General features: G+C 48.5%; 1 protein-coding gene across 1 annotated transcript; it reads left to right on the forward strand.

The window, feature by feature from the left end:
• The first annotated feature begins 1,217 nt into the window (after positions 1-1,217).
• On the forward strand, positions 1,218-15,177 carry ECHDC3 (enoyl-CoA hydratase domain containing 3). The gene is made up of 5 exons (XM_084809128.1): positions 1,218-1,418; positions 4,702-4,823; positions 5,357-5,454; positions 7,517-7,717; positions 11,417-15,177. Exons 1-5 carry the CDS (start codon positions 1,234-1,236, stop codon positions 11,729-11,731), a joined length of 921 nt encoding a protein of 306 aa, XP_084665254.1. The 5' UTR covers positions 1,218-1,233; the 3' UTR covers positions 11,732-15,177.
• The last annotated feature ends 679 nt before the right edge of the window (positions 15,178-15,856 follow it).

A 15,856-nucleotide genomic window follows, 5' to 3' on the forward strand; every position in this document is an offset into this window, starting at 1 on the left:
CATTTTTAGATTTGTTATGTTCATATCTCCCTGTGCTGTTTGTCATTTTGTACTGTGTCTTACTCTTTTAATGATTTTATTGTATGTTATTCTTTTAATTTTTGTAATCCACCCAGAGAACGCTTGCTATTGGGCAGATTAGCAATATAATTAATAAGGGTGCAGTCCTGGGGAATGCTGGGAGCTGTAGGACTTTTCTCTCTCTCAAGATCAGTAAGATTATGCCATAAATAAACAAATAATAGTCAGCACATCTGGAGGGCACAGCGGTCCAGACTCTGTTTGGATCTGAATTTAGGAGGAGAAAGGACCCACAGATTAAAGCTTCCACACTGCAATCCTACTATTCTATGATTCAATCCTATACAACGCTCTCCCATGTATGGTTTGAGACCGGCAGAAATGGCTCTTGAAAACACGCCTGTTCACAACAGCTTTGCCCGACTGGTGAGGGACTCTGTTTCTTTCTACCCTGTTGTAATGTTATGGTGCAGTAATGTTTTTCATTATTTGTTTTAATCTTGTTTTTCTATATTGTTGTAATGTGTTTTAATGTGATCCCCGTAGGGATTTTAATATGTGAAGCGGTGTAAGGTGTAAATCATCATGGGAGCCAGAGTGGTGTAGTGGCTAGAGTGTTGGCCTGGAACTTCGGAGGCCGGGGTTCAAGTCCCCACTGGGTCAAGAAGCTCACTGGGTGTCTTGGGCGCAGTCACTGACTCCCAGCCTGAACAGCCTCACAGAGTTGTTGTGAGGATAAAATGGAGAGCTGCTTTGGGCTCCTTGCAAGAGGGGGAAAAGCAGGATATAAAAATAGAAACAACATATAAAAAAGAACTGAGTTTTTTTCTGAAAGGCTTGGGAGCCGCAGGCCTTTCTCTGTCTAAACATGCATAGGATCGCCCCTAAAAGATTAAAAGTAGCACGTAAAACCCAAATAAAACCCAACAGCAGTTGCAACCCAGGGAAAGCCAATTATTATATTGTTACATTACACCACTACAAGAATGCGCAAGTCGTCACGACCCTCCCTCCTTTTCCGGGGCCGGAGTGGGCACACAGGCTTGCAGCCTTCCCGCGCAAGCCCGCGCACGCCCGCGCAGCGGCGAGCCGCGCCGAATCCCGCGGGTCAGCGAGCGCGGGCTCAGCGCCTAATCCTTCCACGAGACACGTGCAGCCGCCGCCGCCGCCGCCAGGCGTCAGCAGCGAGCAGCGCCGCCTGCAGAGGAAGCAATGGCTGCGGGCGCCCCGCGCTGCCGGGCCTTCGGGTGGGCCAGGCTCCCGCGGCCCCTCCTCGCCAGCCGGGGCGCGTCTGCGGCAGCGAGACGCGGGGCCCCAGATCCGCCTGGGCGGCGGCAGCACCACCAGGCGGCGGCAGAGGGGAAGCTCACCCGCTCGTGGCAGCTGGACGGGATCAGGTGCGTGCACAGCGGCAGGGCAGAGAAGCGACGGGCCAAGGCGGAAACGGCAGGGACCAGCTCCTTGGCTACCTGCCCAATCCCCAGCCCTCTCTCTTGGCCAGGGGTCACCCCTCTTTCCCGGCCAAAGCACCGTCCCTCAGCCTGCCGCCAACCCGGCACCTTCCAGATATGCTGGGCTACAGCTCCCAGCGTGCTGGTTGGGGCATGCTGGGAGTTGTAGTCCAACACATCTGGAAGGCTCCCAGCATGCGGGCTGGGGCATGCTGGGAGTTGTAGTCCAACACATCTGGAAGGCGAGGCTGCTGTACCTATTTTGTCATCGGGGTGGGGAGATTATGGGAATAGTTTTCCCTGCCCTGGTGCCCTCTCCAGATGTTGTGCGGACTACAACTCCCAGCATGCCCGAGCACTGCCCATGCTGGTTGCATGTCCGGAGAAATTCCACATTCTAGGTGCAGAATCATGATCGTTTGCAGAAGACTGGACTGGACTGCGGGAGACGTGGCTTAACCGTGGACTTTGTCTAGAGTGGCCAAAACAATTCCGCTGACAAAACAAAATTGGAGGTGAACCAAATTTTACCCTTGTTGCTCTGTATTATGTACACAGGACGCTGTAGGTTTCTGGGCTTTTAAAAAACTCCTGAATTTTGCAACCAGAAAACTTTTCTTAATTTTGATGTACAGATAAATTATAAAAATTAGGCTATTTATTTATTTTTTTAAAAAAACTGTATCCTGCCCTATATCTTAGGGTGCAATCCTATTGGGATAGGTGACTGCCTCCGAATTCGGAGGTGACCGCCTATCCAATGCAGGGCAGGAGAAGTGCGGAGGGGATCGTCCTCTCTATGCTTCAGCCGCCCTGCATTTATAGCTAGACAGCCGGCCACACATAGGATGTGTTGTACTGGCATTTCCGACTTCCTCACCCCGACATGCCCCCAGCAACGTTTTTGCTGCTCCGCGCTTCTCTTCCGAGCGCAGGGCACCAGGCTGTTCCACGCTGCCTACAAGGCAGCACGGGAGGGGGTGGAGGTTGGTTCTCAGGGAACCAATCTATCCTATGGCCGTCTAGCCGCTGACTAGTGGCCATAGGATTGTGCCCTTAAGATCTCAGGGCAGCATACAGATAAAATGAAGTTAAACGGTATACAACAATAAATAATTTAAACAGCTAAAATCATATTAAACCATTAAACAAGCTAATACCAATTAAAAGATCTAAAATAATAAAACAGTTAAAACAGTGTGCAACTTAAGGGAATTCAGTTAGCCCTCAAAGGCTTTGGTGAAAAGCCATGTTTTAACTTGAAGTGGAAGTGAAACAAACATCTGTGTCAGTCAGGCCTCCACAACCGGGTGCCACAACAGAAAAGGTCCTCTCCCACGTCCCACCATAGTGCATGTCTTGCACTGGTGAGATGCAGAGGAGGGCTCCTCCAACAGATCTCAGTCCTTGGGCAGGATTATATAGGGAGAGATGCACCCTCAAATAAGATTTGCAGTCTTATATACACTTGCCTGGGAGGAAGTCCATTAAGTCTAGCGGGACTTGCTTCTGAGTAGAGATGTGAAGGCCTGGAAAAAACCCAGAAAAAACTGAGAGGCAGAGTTGTGTGTTTTTTTTTAAACCCTGTTTTCCCCATTTTTTTCCCATCCCTCCCTCACCACTTTTTTTCTATTTTCCTCCCCAAGCCTTCACATCTTTGTTTCTAAGCAAACATACATAGGATTGTACGTAGGTCTGACTATATCTGATGACATGAGCTCTGGTCGTTGCAAGCTTATGCCATAATAAAAGTGGTAGTCGTTTAGATGCCGCCAGCATTCCCCAGCAGCTGGCTAGGGGATGCTGGGAGTTGTAGTCCAACACAGCTGGAGAGTGCCAGGCTGAGGAAGGCTGTTCTATGAAAGTTTATATTACCATAACAAATGTGTTATACTTTAAAGTGCTATGGGTTAAAAAGTAAGAAAGTAGCTTTGTGATCATTTTTTATGGTTGGGATCCAAGCAGCTCCTTTTAGGCATGCTGAAGGATTTGGTTCTGCACCAGACCTCAATGCCTTATTATAAACTGCTTTGGAAAGTACTCTTAAATTGACCTAATCCATGAGTCTGGTGTTTTGAGAATCGCATGTGCAAAGCCCCTGTTTGGCATGTTGGAGGTACTTGTGGAGTTCTTTGGATCTCGGCCATCCTGTTTTAAAACAGCCTGGATAACTAATTTGAACTTAGATGCATGTGTAAGAATAACACAGAGATTTCAAGTTTTTGTTGACGGGCACCACATGACGCGGGTGAAGGCAGTACCAGTTCCAGGGCTGAACGGGCCCTCGGTGGGGTGCTGTGGCCACAGCCTTAGTTTTCCCAAAATGCAGTGCCCCAGAAGTTCCATCATTCAGTGGCATTGTGGGTTTGAAAAAACATGGCAGCAACCCTTTTGTTGTTGTTTTTTACCCAGAATGCCATGGAACTTCCAGCGCATTGCATTTTGGGAAAATTAAGATGGTGGCTGCCAGGGCACAGACCCCAACAGGCCTCACCATCAGAAGTGGGGCCCAGCAGATGTCACAACTGGTACTGGGCTCTGGCCACTGCCTGAGGTTCCTGGGTGATGACACCAGGCCTGGTAGAAGAGGAAGGCCACTTCTTATTTGGGTGACATTTGGGAAAATATTCTGAAATATTTGATCACAGTCAGATAATTGCAAGATAATCCATTAGTGCAACAAATAACGTACATTGGATATCTTCCCAAGTGTACCAAACAAATAACGTCATTTTGTATGCTCTCTGGCCTCTAAAATCCAAGATGGCAGTGCCATATTGTGACAGTGGCAACAGAGGTGTCTTGAAATATGGTGTCAGAAGATACCCTAAGCGCATTATTCCATGAGGTACCAATGACCTAGAGTAGGCTCATTATTTGGAGTCACTGCAACATGTGGGAGAGCATACAACACTATTCTTGCACTTTTTCAGAGCCACCACTGGAGTGAGTGGAATTACACCCTCACTGTATGGTATTGTTGCAATTTGGTGTCAAGTACGCATGCCTTATAATGCAGCAAAAACACCCCAAGAGGATTGATTCGAGGCCTTACGTGCCATTGCCATCTGGCAACATGAGAATAACCCATTTTATCCCCTTCACGTTTTCACTGGAGGTATGCGCACATGTCTTCACAATCTTCCGTATCCACAAATCTTTGTAGAGATTTTGAGCCATGTAGGGCACCGCCCGCTGAGGCCTCTCTTCTAAAGAGTTAACTTTCCAGGAACATTGCCTTGAACAACCCTCGGAAAAGAAATGCCCTGTCCCTCGCCATGCTGAGGTCTCTCCGTGAGGACATTCTGCACGATATCGAAAGCCCTGATGTGCGCGTCATTATCATTTCAGGTATTTTGGTCATCAAAGCTGTGTGTGTGTGGAAATTTAGAGAATTGCTCCATTCATTCTCAGTCATTCTCATCTCAGAATGGACTTGTCTTCTCTTCATCTCTGATCCCACCATCTGCTCCCCAAGCCTATCTTCGCTATTCTCATGATGTGTTCAGTCCACAATGGCCCAGTTTGCACGATCACAGTAGCTTGTTTAAGCCACGGCAAGTGCCGGGCGCCATTTGCCTAATTACCCGCTCAGACACGGCTTGTCATGTCATCTGAACTTAGACAACATGAGTTGTTGGAGGGGGAATCAATCCTCAAATAACCCATGGGTTGTTGCTGGGTTATTTGAGGGCTGTTCTCCCTCCAACAAGCCATGTTGCCCAAGTTCGGATGACACGACAAGCCATGCCTGGATGGGTAATTAGGCAAATGGCACCCGGCATGCACCGTGGCTTAAACAAGCCACGGTGATGATGTGAAGCTGGTCAGTGTGTTATGCTGCGTAAACGTCTCTTGCTTTCCTTTCACAAATTTCTTCAAAGGTGAAGGGCCGGTTTTCTCCTCTGGCCATGACTTAAAGGAACTGACTAGTGAGCAAGGCGAGAAGCACCACCTAGAAGTCTTTGAGGCCTGCTCTGAGGTGAGTTTCCACATCGGTGCCATCAGCACTAAAGAGGTTGCCTGCTCAACTGCAACTCATTAATTTTTATCATGTTCCTGATTGGATGGTTTGATTTTCGGGCTTCGCGTGCAGCCTGTGCTTTCTGAAAGATTCTTCCAGAAGTCAGAATTAAAGGAATAACATTGGCCTAAATGTTGGCAGACACAAATAACTGGATAGCTGGTTCCACCCATTCCCCCAGTTTCTTGAACTTCCAGACTGGTGGCGGGCCTATCAGTAATTCTTTTTCTGGGGGACCCGTGTCAAGAAGGGGCAGCCTTTAGGGAAACTCATCCCCCCTCCCAGCCCATAATACTTCCTGACTGAAAGAGCTGTTCAACAGTGGAGCACCTTGGATAGCTCCTTGAGAGTTCTGACTGAAACCCGGAGCGGATTCACCACCCCACTGACATTGGAGTCACCACCCTTCACTGAACAAACCCGTCTTGGGACGTGGTGGGCTAGAGGTGTTTAAGTAGAGGCTGAACCACTATCTGTCAGGGATGCTGTCGTTGTATTTTCCACTGCAGATCCTGCATTGGCCAGGGGGTTGGACTAGATGACCTTCAAGATCCCTTCCAGCTCTGTGATTCCATGATCCTTATTGGAGGGCCCCTCTGTGAGCCCTCTGAAGCAAGATGGGCTGAGACCTCTGATAGGGCCTTCTTTGTTCTCCACCTGTGGGAGACCTTCCCTAGGGAATCTCACCTGGTCCTGACTGTTACCTTGTTGATGTCAGAAAAACACATAAGAACAAGCACGCTGAATCAGACCAAAGGCCTGTCTAGTCCAGGATTATGTTGCTACAGTGGCCAACCACTGCCTCTGAGACTGGAGGCAGCATATAGCTATCAGGGCTAGTAGCCATTGATAGCCTTACCCTCCATGAGTTTTTGTGAAGCGCTCAGAGATCTTCGGCTATTGGGCAGTATAGAAATAAAATAAATAAATAAATAAATGAGTTTGCCTAATCCCCTTTTAAAGCCATCCAAGTTGTTGACCATCACTACACCTTGCAGTAGTGAATTCCATAGTTTAACTAGACTGCTGTGTGAAGAAGTCCTTCCCTTTAACTGTCCTAAATCTCCCATCATTCAGCTCCATGGGATGACCCCATTGGGTTCTAGTATTCTGCACACCATGCATAGTTTCATAGACCTTTTTCTTAGTCTCAGCTTTTAGTCTAATGGTTTTATCTGGTTTTATAGATGTTTTCTCCATTGCTGGTTTTTACTGTAAGATAATGGATGTTTTGCTTTAATGTTACAATAAATTGGCTCGGGGGGGGGGGGTGTTTCTATCCCTGACAAGCAGTATATCGATGTCTGAAATAAATCTAAATCAATGCGTTCATATGCCTTCGTGAAAATAAGAAAGTTGCCATAGGACTCTTTTTGTCAGGATTGATTCTGAGCGCAGGGAGATAGCAGCTCAGATTCAGAAGAAGAGCAGCCAGAACTGGGGGAGGCATTTTCACAAGCCAGTTCAGATATGGGTCGGCGTGCTTCTCAGGTTACCAACTCTCAGATGGCATGAAGCTTCCTCCCTACCCCCTCTGTGAGAAGCAGCAAGCAGGAGGAGGAGGGGATTGGGGACTATGACCTAAGAGATGCGAGGCGGCGGTGCAAAGCTAAGAGGGAAACGTCAGGGGCGGAGCTCAGACGGCCGACCTGGTTAGTTACACTGGGGAGCAGCAGGCGAGAGGCGGGACCTCCCTCCCTAAGTTAGCCTAGTCAGACAGCCGCCCTTTCAAACTGTGGGCAACTTTCGTTTATTCCATTTGAATCCCCTAGAGGCATCCCTTTGTAGCCAGAGCGCCTTCGAGGATTTGCATCTGTAATGAACCTGTGAATAATGAACCAAAGGTGTGAGACTGAAGCCATTCTTTCTGTGTTGTTTGTGTGCTTGGAGGGGGCCAAAGGAACCCTGACACTTTTGGTTTTTAAAAGAGCGTGGGTCTGCTCTTCCTTCCTTCCTTCCTTCCTTCCTTCCGTCCGTCCGTCCGTCCTTCCTTTCTTTCTTAGAACTCTCTCTCTTACAGGTCATGACTTTGCTTCCCAAGCTACCCGTGCCCGTAATCGCCAAGGTGAATGGCCTGGCTACAGCAGCTGGCTGCCAGCTGGTAGCAAGCTGTGATATTGCCGTGGCCAGCGAGACGTCCAGGTTTGCCACCCCTGGAGTAAACGTCGGGCTCTTCTGCTCAACGCCCGCCGTGGCCGTTGGGAGATCTCTCCCTAGAAAGGTAGGTCCTGTCGAGAGGAAGATTTGTTAAAGCCTTTCCTCAGAACTATGGAAACAAGATGGAGGGAGAAGTCCTATGTGGATAGGCGGCCGCCTCCAAACTCAGAGGCGACCGCTTATCCAATTCACAGCAGGAGGAGCAGGGAGGGGATCCTCGCCTTCACGCTCCAGCCACCCTGCATCTGCAGTTAGATGGCCGATTTCAGCTGTCTAGCCGTGGGACATCGGAGCACGGGGTAGGGAGGCTGGACAACACATAGGAAGTGTTATACTGGCATTTCCACACTCCCTACCCCCAGGAATGCCCCCCTTTGCCCTGCTCCATGCTGCTCTATCTGAGCCGCCTACGAGGTGGTGGCAGAAGGGGCAGAGAGGCAGTTCTCCGGGAACCGACCTTGGGGCACGGGCTCTGAGGTCAGTTCCCAGAAACTGAACAATCCTGTGGCCATCTAGCCACTGTCTAGCAGCTAGAGATTGCGCCCTAAATATAATCGGTTATGGTAAAGAATGATAAAGAAAACCTCCAAGCAGCCTATGGCTTAGATGAAGGAAAAATATACATTTTTGTTAAATGTATTGTTGTTGTTGTTCAGTCGTTCAGTCGTGTCCGACTCTTTGTGACCCCATGGACCATAGCACACCAGGCCTTCCTGTCCTGCGCTCTCTCCCGGAGTGTGCTCAAGTTCATAAATGTATTGCCCTCTGTCAATAATTACAGTTAAATCCAATGCGGGTTTGTAGTTTTATTTTTTTATTTTACTGTTGGCTAGTTCCATTTTGTTTTGGAAAATTAATACCATCTTTTAAAAGGAAGAAAAAAAGAAAGGAGGATTTGCTGCCAAACCTCGCTCAGCATCTCCCTTCCCTTTTACATCACTGGCCTGATAGACCAGGGGCACAGAACCTCAGGGGTCCCAATCCAGCCCTCTAGGCTTCCCCAGATGGCAATGCTCCCTTCCCCTTGACCACTGATTCTTTGGTAGTTTCCTGGCTTTTTTGCAGTCCCCCCCCCCGCTTAATTCTAAAAGGCTGAAATGCCTCTCCTAAGGTTTGTTACTGGCTGTGAGAGCTTTAAGTTGCGATATATAGGAGTTTTGCCTTCTTTTGCCTTCTTTCCCCCCTGCCCAGCCACTGGAGTGCAGTTCCAGAGAGCTTCTCCAAAAGAGTATCCATCCCTCAGGCTCAGAGAGGTTCAATGCCCCTGTAATAGACAAATCCCCACGCACGCCACTTGCTGTGGGCAAGTAGTCACAGAACACAGTGGTTGCTCTGACGTGGGCCGATGTTCAGGACAGACAGAAGAAGTGGTTTTTCTTGCAGCGCATAGTTAAACTACAGAATTCGCTGGCCGCCAACAACTTCCAAAGGGGATTTTAAAAAATTCATGGGGGTTGAGGGTATCGGAGGTTACTGTGGCTGTGCACTACCTCTAGAGTCTGAGGCGGCATGCCTGTCAATATTAGTGGGCGGGGAACATGGGCGGGAGGGTGCTGTTGCCCTCATGTTCTGCTTCTGGTCTCCCCTTCAGTTGGCCACTGTAGGAAATGGGATACTAGTCTAGGTAGGCATTTCATAGAATCACAGAAGAGTAGGGCTGGAAGGGGCCTATAAGACCATCGAGTCCAACCCTCTGCTCCATGCAGGAATGGTCTGATCCAGCGAAGCTCTTCTTACAGTAGAGGCTGGTGGCTTCGATGTCAGTGAATCTGCTCCGGGCTTCAGTCAGAACCATTCAGAACTCTAAAGGAGCTATCCAAGGTGCTTCGCCAGTTCTGACTGGTTCCGACTGAAACCTGGAGTGGACTCACCACCACACTGACAGCGGAGCCACCAGCCTGCACTGTCTTACATTCACTTGGCAGGTGGGGGATGTCTGAACCACGGATGCGCCAGCTGGCTTCCAAACCCTGCGCATGTAGTCGTGAAGCTGGAAGTACTTGCCTGTTCCCCCATCTGTTTCTGCACCAATTTGGGAATGACTCCATGGACCAGTCATACATCTGGGACTCTCTATTTTCTTGCTCCCATTTTCCCCCAACAGGACTTCCTATAGAAGAGGACCTGCTAGGCAGGCACTGAGGCCCACACAAGATGCCACAACGTCCTTCCCCAACCTGGTAGCCTCTCAATGCATTGGGCTGCAACGCCCAGCATCCCCCAGCCAGTATGGATGCCACCAGGCTGGGGAAGACTGTGCTATGGGGTGCGTGGCCAGCACAAACCCACAGCCTCTCTTGAACCCTCTGGGACTTACTTCTTAGTATTTATTTATTTAATTAATTGCCCATTTGGCTGGTCACTCAGCCACTCTGGGTGATGTACAACAATAAAACAGTTAAAACAATAAAATTCTACATTAAAAACATAAAAAATACCCTAACCCACCCCAAATGCCTGCCTGAACAACCACGTTTTTAGTGCGTGACGGAAGCTCATTAAAGAGGGGGCATGGCGGAGTTCCCTAGGGAGGGAAGAGGGAGGGAGTAGACTTGTAAAGGATTGCTCTGCCAAAGAACGGAATGTAAGAAAGCACAAAACAAACTCACTCAGCCAATAGATAATCAGAATAGTGATTCCCATACTGCCGAAGGCTTGGGTGAGCAGGAATGTTTTGAGTTGGCACCTAAGCCTTAACAATGTTTTCCTGCTTGACCAGCAGGAAGACAGAAGGAGGTGAGCATCCAAAGTAGATCACAAAGAAGAGAAACAAGTTCTCAGGATGCAAGGTAGAATTTATTGTAAGAAGCCCCTTCTTATAATAAATTCTACCTTGCATCCTGAGAATGTGTTTCTCTTCTTTGTGATCTGTTTGACCAGCAGGGCCGGCCCTACCGTGAGGCAGAGTGAGGCAGTCACCTCAGGCAGCAAATTTTGGATGTCATAAAAGAGCAGCAAATTGTTAGTTACTTACCTTGTTGTTATGTTTCTACTGCCATGGAGGGGGAGACGTGCTTATGGCATTTTCTGCCACATGTTCCAAAATAATTCAGCCAACTTTGGGTACTATGCACCTTTAATTGGGTGGGGGCACCATTTGCCACTCTGCCTCAGGCAGCAAGATGTCTTGGGCTGGCCTTGTTAACAAGCATAGGTGAGGAGGAGTTCCATAATCTGGGTGCCATCACACAAACGGCCCTGTCTCCCATAGCCATCTAACTGACCTCTGAAGGAGGAAGCACCTAGAGAAAGGCTTCAGGAGATGATATTAATGTACAGGCAGGTTCATGTGTGATGTTTGTGTGGTCATTGCCTGCTGTGCACATGCATGCACATATGTACGCACACACAATGGGCCAGTTTGCACGACATGACGGTGGTTAATAACCCATGGTGGTTTGTTAACCGCCATGTGCGTGTCAGTCTGATTTACATAATCATCCCCTCCGGGTGCGGATTCTTGTGTCGTCCAAGCCCAGTAAGAGTGGCTTATTGGGGTGGTCTATAAACCATCCAGAATCCATGGCCTGTTGCAGGGTTTGGGGGTGGTTTGTTAACCACCCCAACAAGCCCCCCTCACCAGGTTCGGATGACACAAGAAGCTGCAGGGGTTAAATTGGCAACCTGGTGCCTGTGGGAGCTGCAACCCATTATGGCTTAAATAAGCCACAGTGGGCTGTGGTGATCATGCGAACCAGCTTTATATCTAGTTTGGTCCTGAAACAAGCAAATCTATTTCTCTGATTGCAACAATTCTATACAGGTTACACTGGAGATGCTGTTCACCGGAGAGCCTATGACTGCACAGGATGCGTTTTTGCACGGGCTCATCACCAGGGTGGTACAAGAGGACAAGTTGGAAGATGAGACTATGAGAATCGCCCGCAAGATATGTGAGAGCAGCCGGTCTGTTGTGGCTCTGGGGAAATCTACCTTTTACAAGCAGATCGAGCAGGATGTCAGCACCGCCTACAGAATAGCCTCACGGGTCATGGTGGACAACCTTGCCCTCAGGGATGGGCAGGAAGGGATCGAGGCCTTCATCTCTAAACGCAAGCCTGCCTGGTCTCATACCTGAAACGGAGCTTCAGAAGGGGCACCCATCACCGTTTAAGAACCGTATTAAATGCTAAAAAGATCTTGAGATCTCCAAAGCTGGTGCCTTCTCTCTTTGAAAATCATAGGGACTGGGACCCTGTTAATACAGTAAGCGCTACTTTGAAAAAGTGACTGTTCTTTGCTCTGCACAAAATGACTGTCAGGCACACCTTGACACACCTATATTATTTAATTAATCAAGGTGCAATATTGGTCAGAAAATCACTAACAGTTGAACTATTGCAAAAGAAAGTACTTGATACTTTAATAGAAGGATGTACAGAACTTCCTTTATACTCATCCAACACAGTCACTTCTCTGCAGAGCTCAGTAAACCTCAGTCACCCAAAGTTGGCCAATTTGCTAGAAAGTCTAATCTGAGAGTCAACCATTTTATGAAAAGGCCAATAGTCCCAAGAGACAGAACAGCAGAGGAGCATGCCAGGGTGTCTGGAGTAGGGCTGCTTGGCTCTGACTCGTTACCCAAATGACGCCTCCCCACATGCAGGGGCACAGTGTCCTGCATAGTTGTTTGGGCCTCTGTGGAAGCAGAATGAACCCTACACATTCAATTGCATGATGTGTTGATTAGTTTTACATTGGTAGCCCACCCCCCTTGGAAGGGACCCAGAACAGTATACCCCAGACTGTGCATAGTCCTTGCAAATACAGGAGAAGCATAGCATGTTGTATTGGAGGCAAGCTTCAGCTTCCCGAGTAGCCATTGGCACTCAGAGCAGCTGGTATGGGGCCAGGTCAGGGGTGCGCAACTCGTCGGCCGCATATGGCCCGCCAAGGCCTTTTGTGCAGCCCCCGAGACTCTACCTGCTGCTGAATTCCCCCATCACCGCCAATGGATGAATGGATAGATATTCTATTCATCCAACCACCAGTTGAATGAATGAAGTATTATATGTTCATACCATGTGCCTTCCCTGCTTCATGTCCTCCTTCTCACTGAGCTGGTAAACCTGTGTCAGGGCTGTACCACTTGAGGCTACAGGTGAGGGCTGATATGATGGATTGTTCTTCCATCCCAGGTTGGTCACCCATTCCTATTGTAGACTCCCTAGCACATACCCATGCGGATCCGACCTTTGGGAACATCGGCCCATTCTTGAAATGGATGAAATGGTTCAGACCTTTGGGTAAACAGGCTAATTATGGGTAACAAAGGCTTACTGAGACCTGCAGAGTGTTGACGTCGAGCCGGAAGGGAGAATGTCCGGGTGCTGAAGTTTGGTGGCTTCGGGACACTGAGCTCAATTGGGACCCTAGAGGAGGAAGTATAGATCAGTAGTAGAGCACACACTTTACGTTCAGAAGGTCCCAGGTTCAATCCCCAGCATCTCCAGGTAGGGCTGGAAAAACTCCTGCCTGACTTTGGCTACATTAGGGAAACAGACCAGTCTAGGTTTAGCTGGATGCCTGTTAATTTGTATTTGCGCTTACGAATCAACCGAAACACAGGCAATGCACTTGTGGTTAATGGTTCAAGCTGTTCTAAAATGAGTGTTCCCCATCCCCGTGACATCTTCTCCAGAAGTGTTCAACTTGTTGCCTTTCAAAAATGTTAAGTGAAAGCAAACATTTGTTTTGGAAAGCAAACATTTGTCTGAGGTCTTGTTATTCACCCACCCCCAAGTGTCATATGACATTGCGCAGTACAGAGAGTTGGCTGGGCCAGTAATCAAGCTCCAGAGGTTAAAAGGCTGTTTAGTCGAGGCAGCCAGGGAGTGAAGATATTCACTTGGTGGCAGTGGTGAGGACCAAAGAAGGATGGGCTGGGTTATGTCTTGGAAAGGGGCCATGGCTCAGTGGGTAGAGCACGTGCTTTGCATGCACAAGGTCCCAGGTTCAATCCCAGTATCTCCTAAATAGGGCTAGAAAAACTCCTGGCTTAAGCCCTGTAGAGTCACTGCTGCCAGTCGGTGTTGACAACACTGGGCTAGATGGCCTGACTCAGTATAAGCCAGCTTTTTATGCTATGATCCTGCATCTACGAGTTGGCTTCTTTATCACCAGCCAGCCCTGAGTCCCTCTGAAGCTCTTTCTTCCCTCTTCCCATGGAGGCAAGAGCCTAAAACCTAGACTTCAACTCCAGTTGGCCTCAGCCAGCAAAGGCAAAGGTCAGGGATGCTGGGAGTTGTAGTACAAAACATCTGTAGGGGACCAGGTTGGGAAGGCTGCTCTGGACTGCAATACCAGTCAGTCAAGACTTCCCCATAGATGTGGCAATGTATCTCTAATTAAATTGTCCCTTTTGTGTGGGTCTTAATTGCAAGCCACTTTTGATCTTAGCTGAACAGAGGGTTACAAATATGAAATAATTGAAATGGGAGAGCTGAAAGCGGAGAGGGGAAGGGAGTGTGCAGCAGTGGGCCAAGGAGCAAGTCTTCTGAGGGAAGACTTATGTTCTTATAGACCAATTCCTGGAGGAGACTAGTCCTGATGGGTATATGCTACCTCCAGTACCAGAGGCACTATGCCTATGTACACCAGTTGCTGGGGAACATGGTTGGGAGGGTGCTGTTGCACTTGTGTCCTGCTTGTAGGTACCTGGTCAACAGCTGGTTGGCCACTGTGTGAAAAGGATGCTGGACTAGATGGGCCCTTGGTCTGATCCAGCAGGGCTCTTCTGATGTTCTTATGGATGGAGAAGTTCAACGAAACGTATTCGTGTGTGAGCAGGATCCAGATTTTAAAATGCAATGGGAAATTAATCCAAAGTTTGCCTTTTCAGCAAGCAGCTTTTTCAGCAATATCAGCCCAAAGGCGGGGTTCAAAAAAGCATTGCAAAGGTGGTTATTTTTTGTTTTGTTTTTCTGAAGGAGTGATGATGAACCACAGTATCTCCAACCCTCACCTTGATGCTTATTGGCTTCTGGATGAATTGCAGGGTAATTTTACTATCAACAGCTTCTCATTCAGAGCCCACCCAGCCATGCTGTTTTTGACCACTCCAATGCATCAGGTTGCCACAGCAGGGCAAAGAGTAGGCATACAAAAAAGGCACGTATTTCTGCAGCTAATCCTCCTGTAAGCCCACATTACAGCAGCCACGGGGGCACGTCGGACCCGGTGTCCCTGAAAGACACAAAGGAGATGTATCGCCTAACGTATTAGAAATTATCACAAGGGCACTGGGCAGGCCACAAGAAATCCCTGTAATTTCACCTGAAACTGGCCTGACTTATAACCACGGTACTGCAAAGTGACCAAGCTGGAAAAGATGCTCTGTCCTGTCCTTGTCAACTCGACCATTTCTTTGTATTTTGAGGGGGAATTGAAGTATTCTACACATAACCACCAGAGGGCAATAGCCACCCATGTCTAAATGCACTGTGCGTGACTGAGTCCTCTGCTGTCTTACCTGCTTTATTTGTGAGCCCATGAAAGAATAAAAGCACGTATTATTTGTACATGATCTCTGAATGCACCAAGTGCTCATTTAGTTATCCTCTGTTCATTTCTAAAATTCGTGAGCTGTTTTAAAGAAACAACCCGATAGAAACAGACCCAAACAATGCTAAAAACAAAACAACAAGAACAAAAAAGAAACAGTGTTGTAATGCCCAGCTGCCCTCAGAGTGCCAGGAACATGCAGGGCTGCAGTGAATCTAAGCTGCAAACCTGGCCAGGGGGTGGGGTGATAGCTCAGTAGCAGAACACTTTTTCTTTTCCAGGCAGGTCCCATCTCTATTGAAAAGCCAGGCAGGGAAAGACCTCTGGCTCTCCGAGACCCTGTGGAGTCACCAACATTCAGAGCAGAAGGTACTGGGTTAGACAGATGAGTCTTTTTAAACACCTTCCATGCTTCAGGGCCTTGTTCTCAGCCAGGTGGTCCACCTGTGCCTAGCCTGGACCACTTCAGACTGCAGGCAGGGGATGACATCCTTGAATGCTCCTCTGTACACAAACATTCCCCGCACACAGACGGCTAGCCTGTCAAGGAGATGGGATCCAGCCTGACATGCTAGTTTTCTATGTGCAGGGAACAGTTTGGATGGAGGAGCATTCTATCGTGGAAGACCCACCTGCCAGTCTGAAGTGGCACTGCCCAGACACAGATTCATCACCTGTGTGAGAACTAAGTTCATGGTGT

Source organism: Heloderma suspectum, chromosome 7 (assembly GCF_057233095.1).
Source record: "Heloderma suspectum isolate Gila_16-S chromosome 7, 16-S_ref, whole genome shotgun sequence".
Lineage (NCBI taxonomy): Eukaryota > Metazoa > Chordata > Lepidosauria > Squamata > Helodermatidae > Heloderma > Heloderma suspectum.

Bases quoted from the DNA above. Each gene is read 5' to 3' on its own strand.
- ECHDC3 (XM_084809128.1), top strand. From the start codon at position 1,234: ATGGCTGCGGGCGCCCCGCGCTGCCGGGCCTTCGGGTGGGCCAGGCTC. The intron at 1,419-4,701 runs GTGCGTGCACAG...TTAACTTTCCAG, and splicing joins TGGCAGCTGGACGGGATCAG to GAACATTGCCTTGAACAACC. The intron at 5,455-7,516 runs GTGAGTTTCCAC...TCTCTCTTACAG, and splicing joins TCTTTGAGGCCTGCTCTGAG to GTCATGACTTTGCTTCCCAA.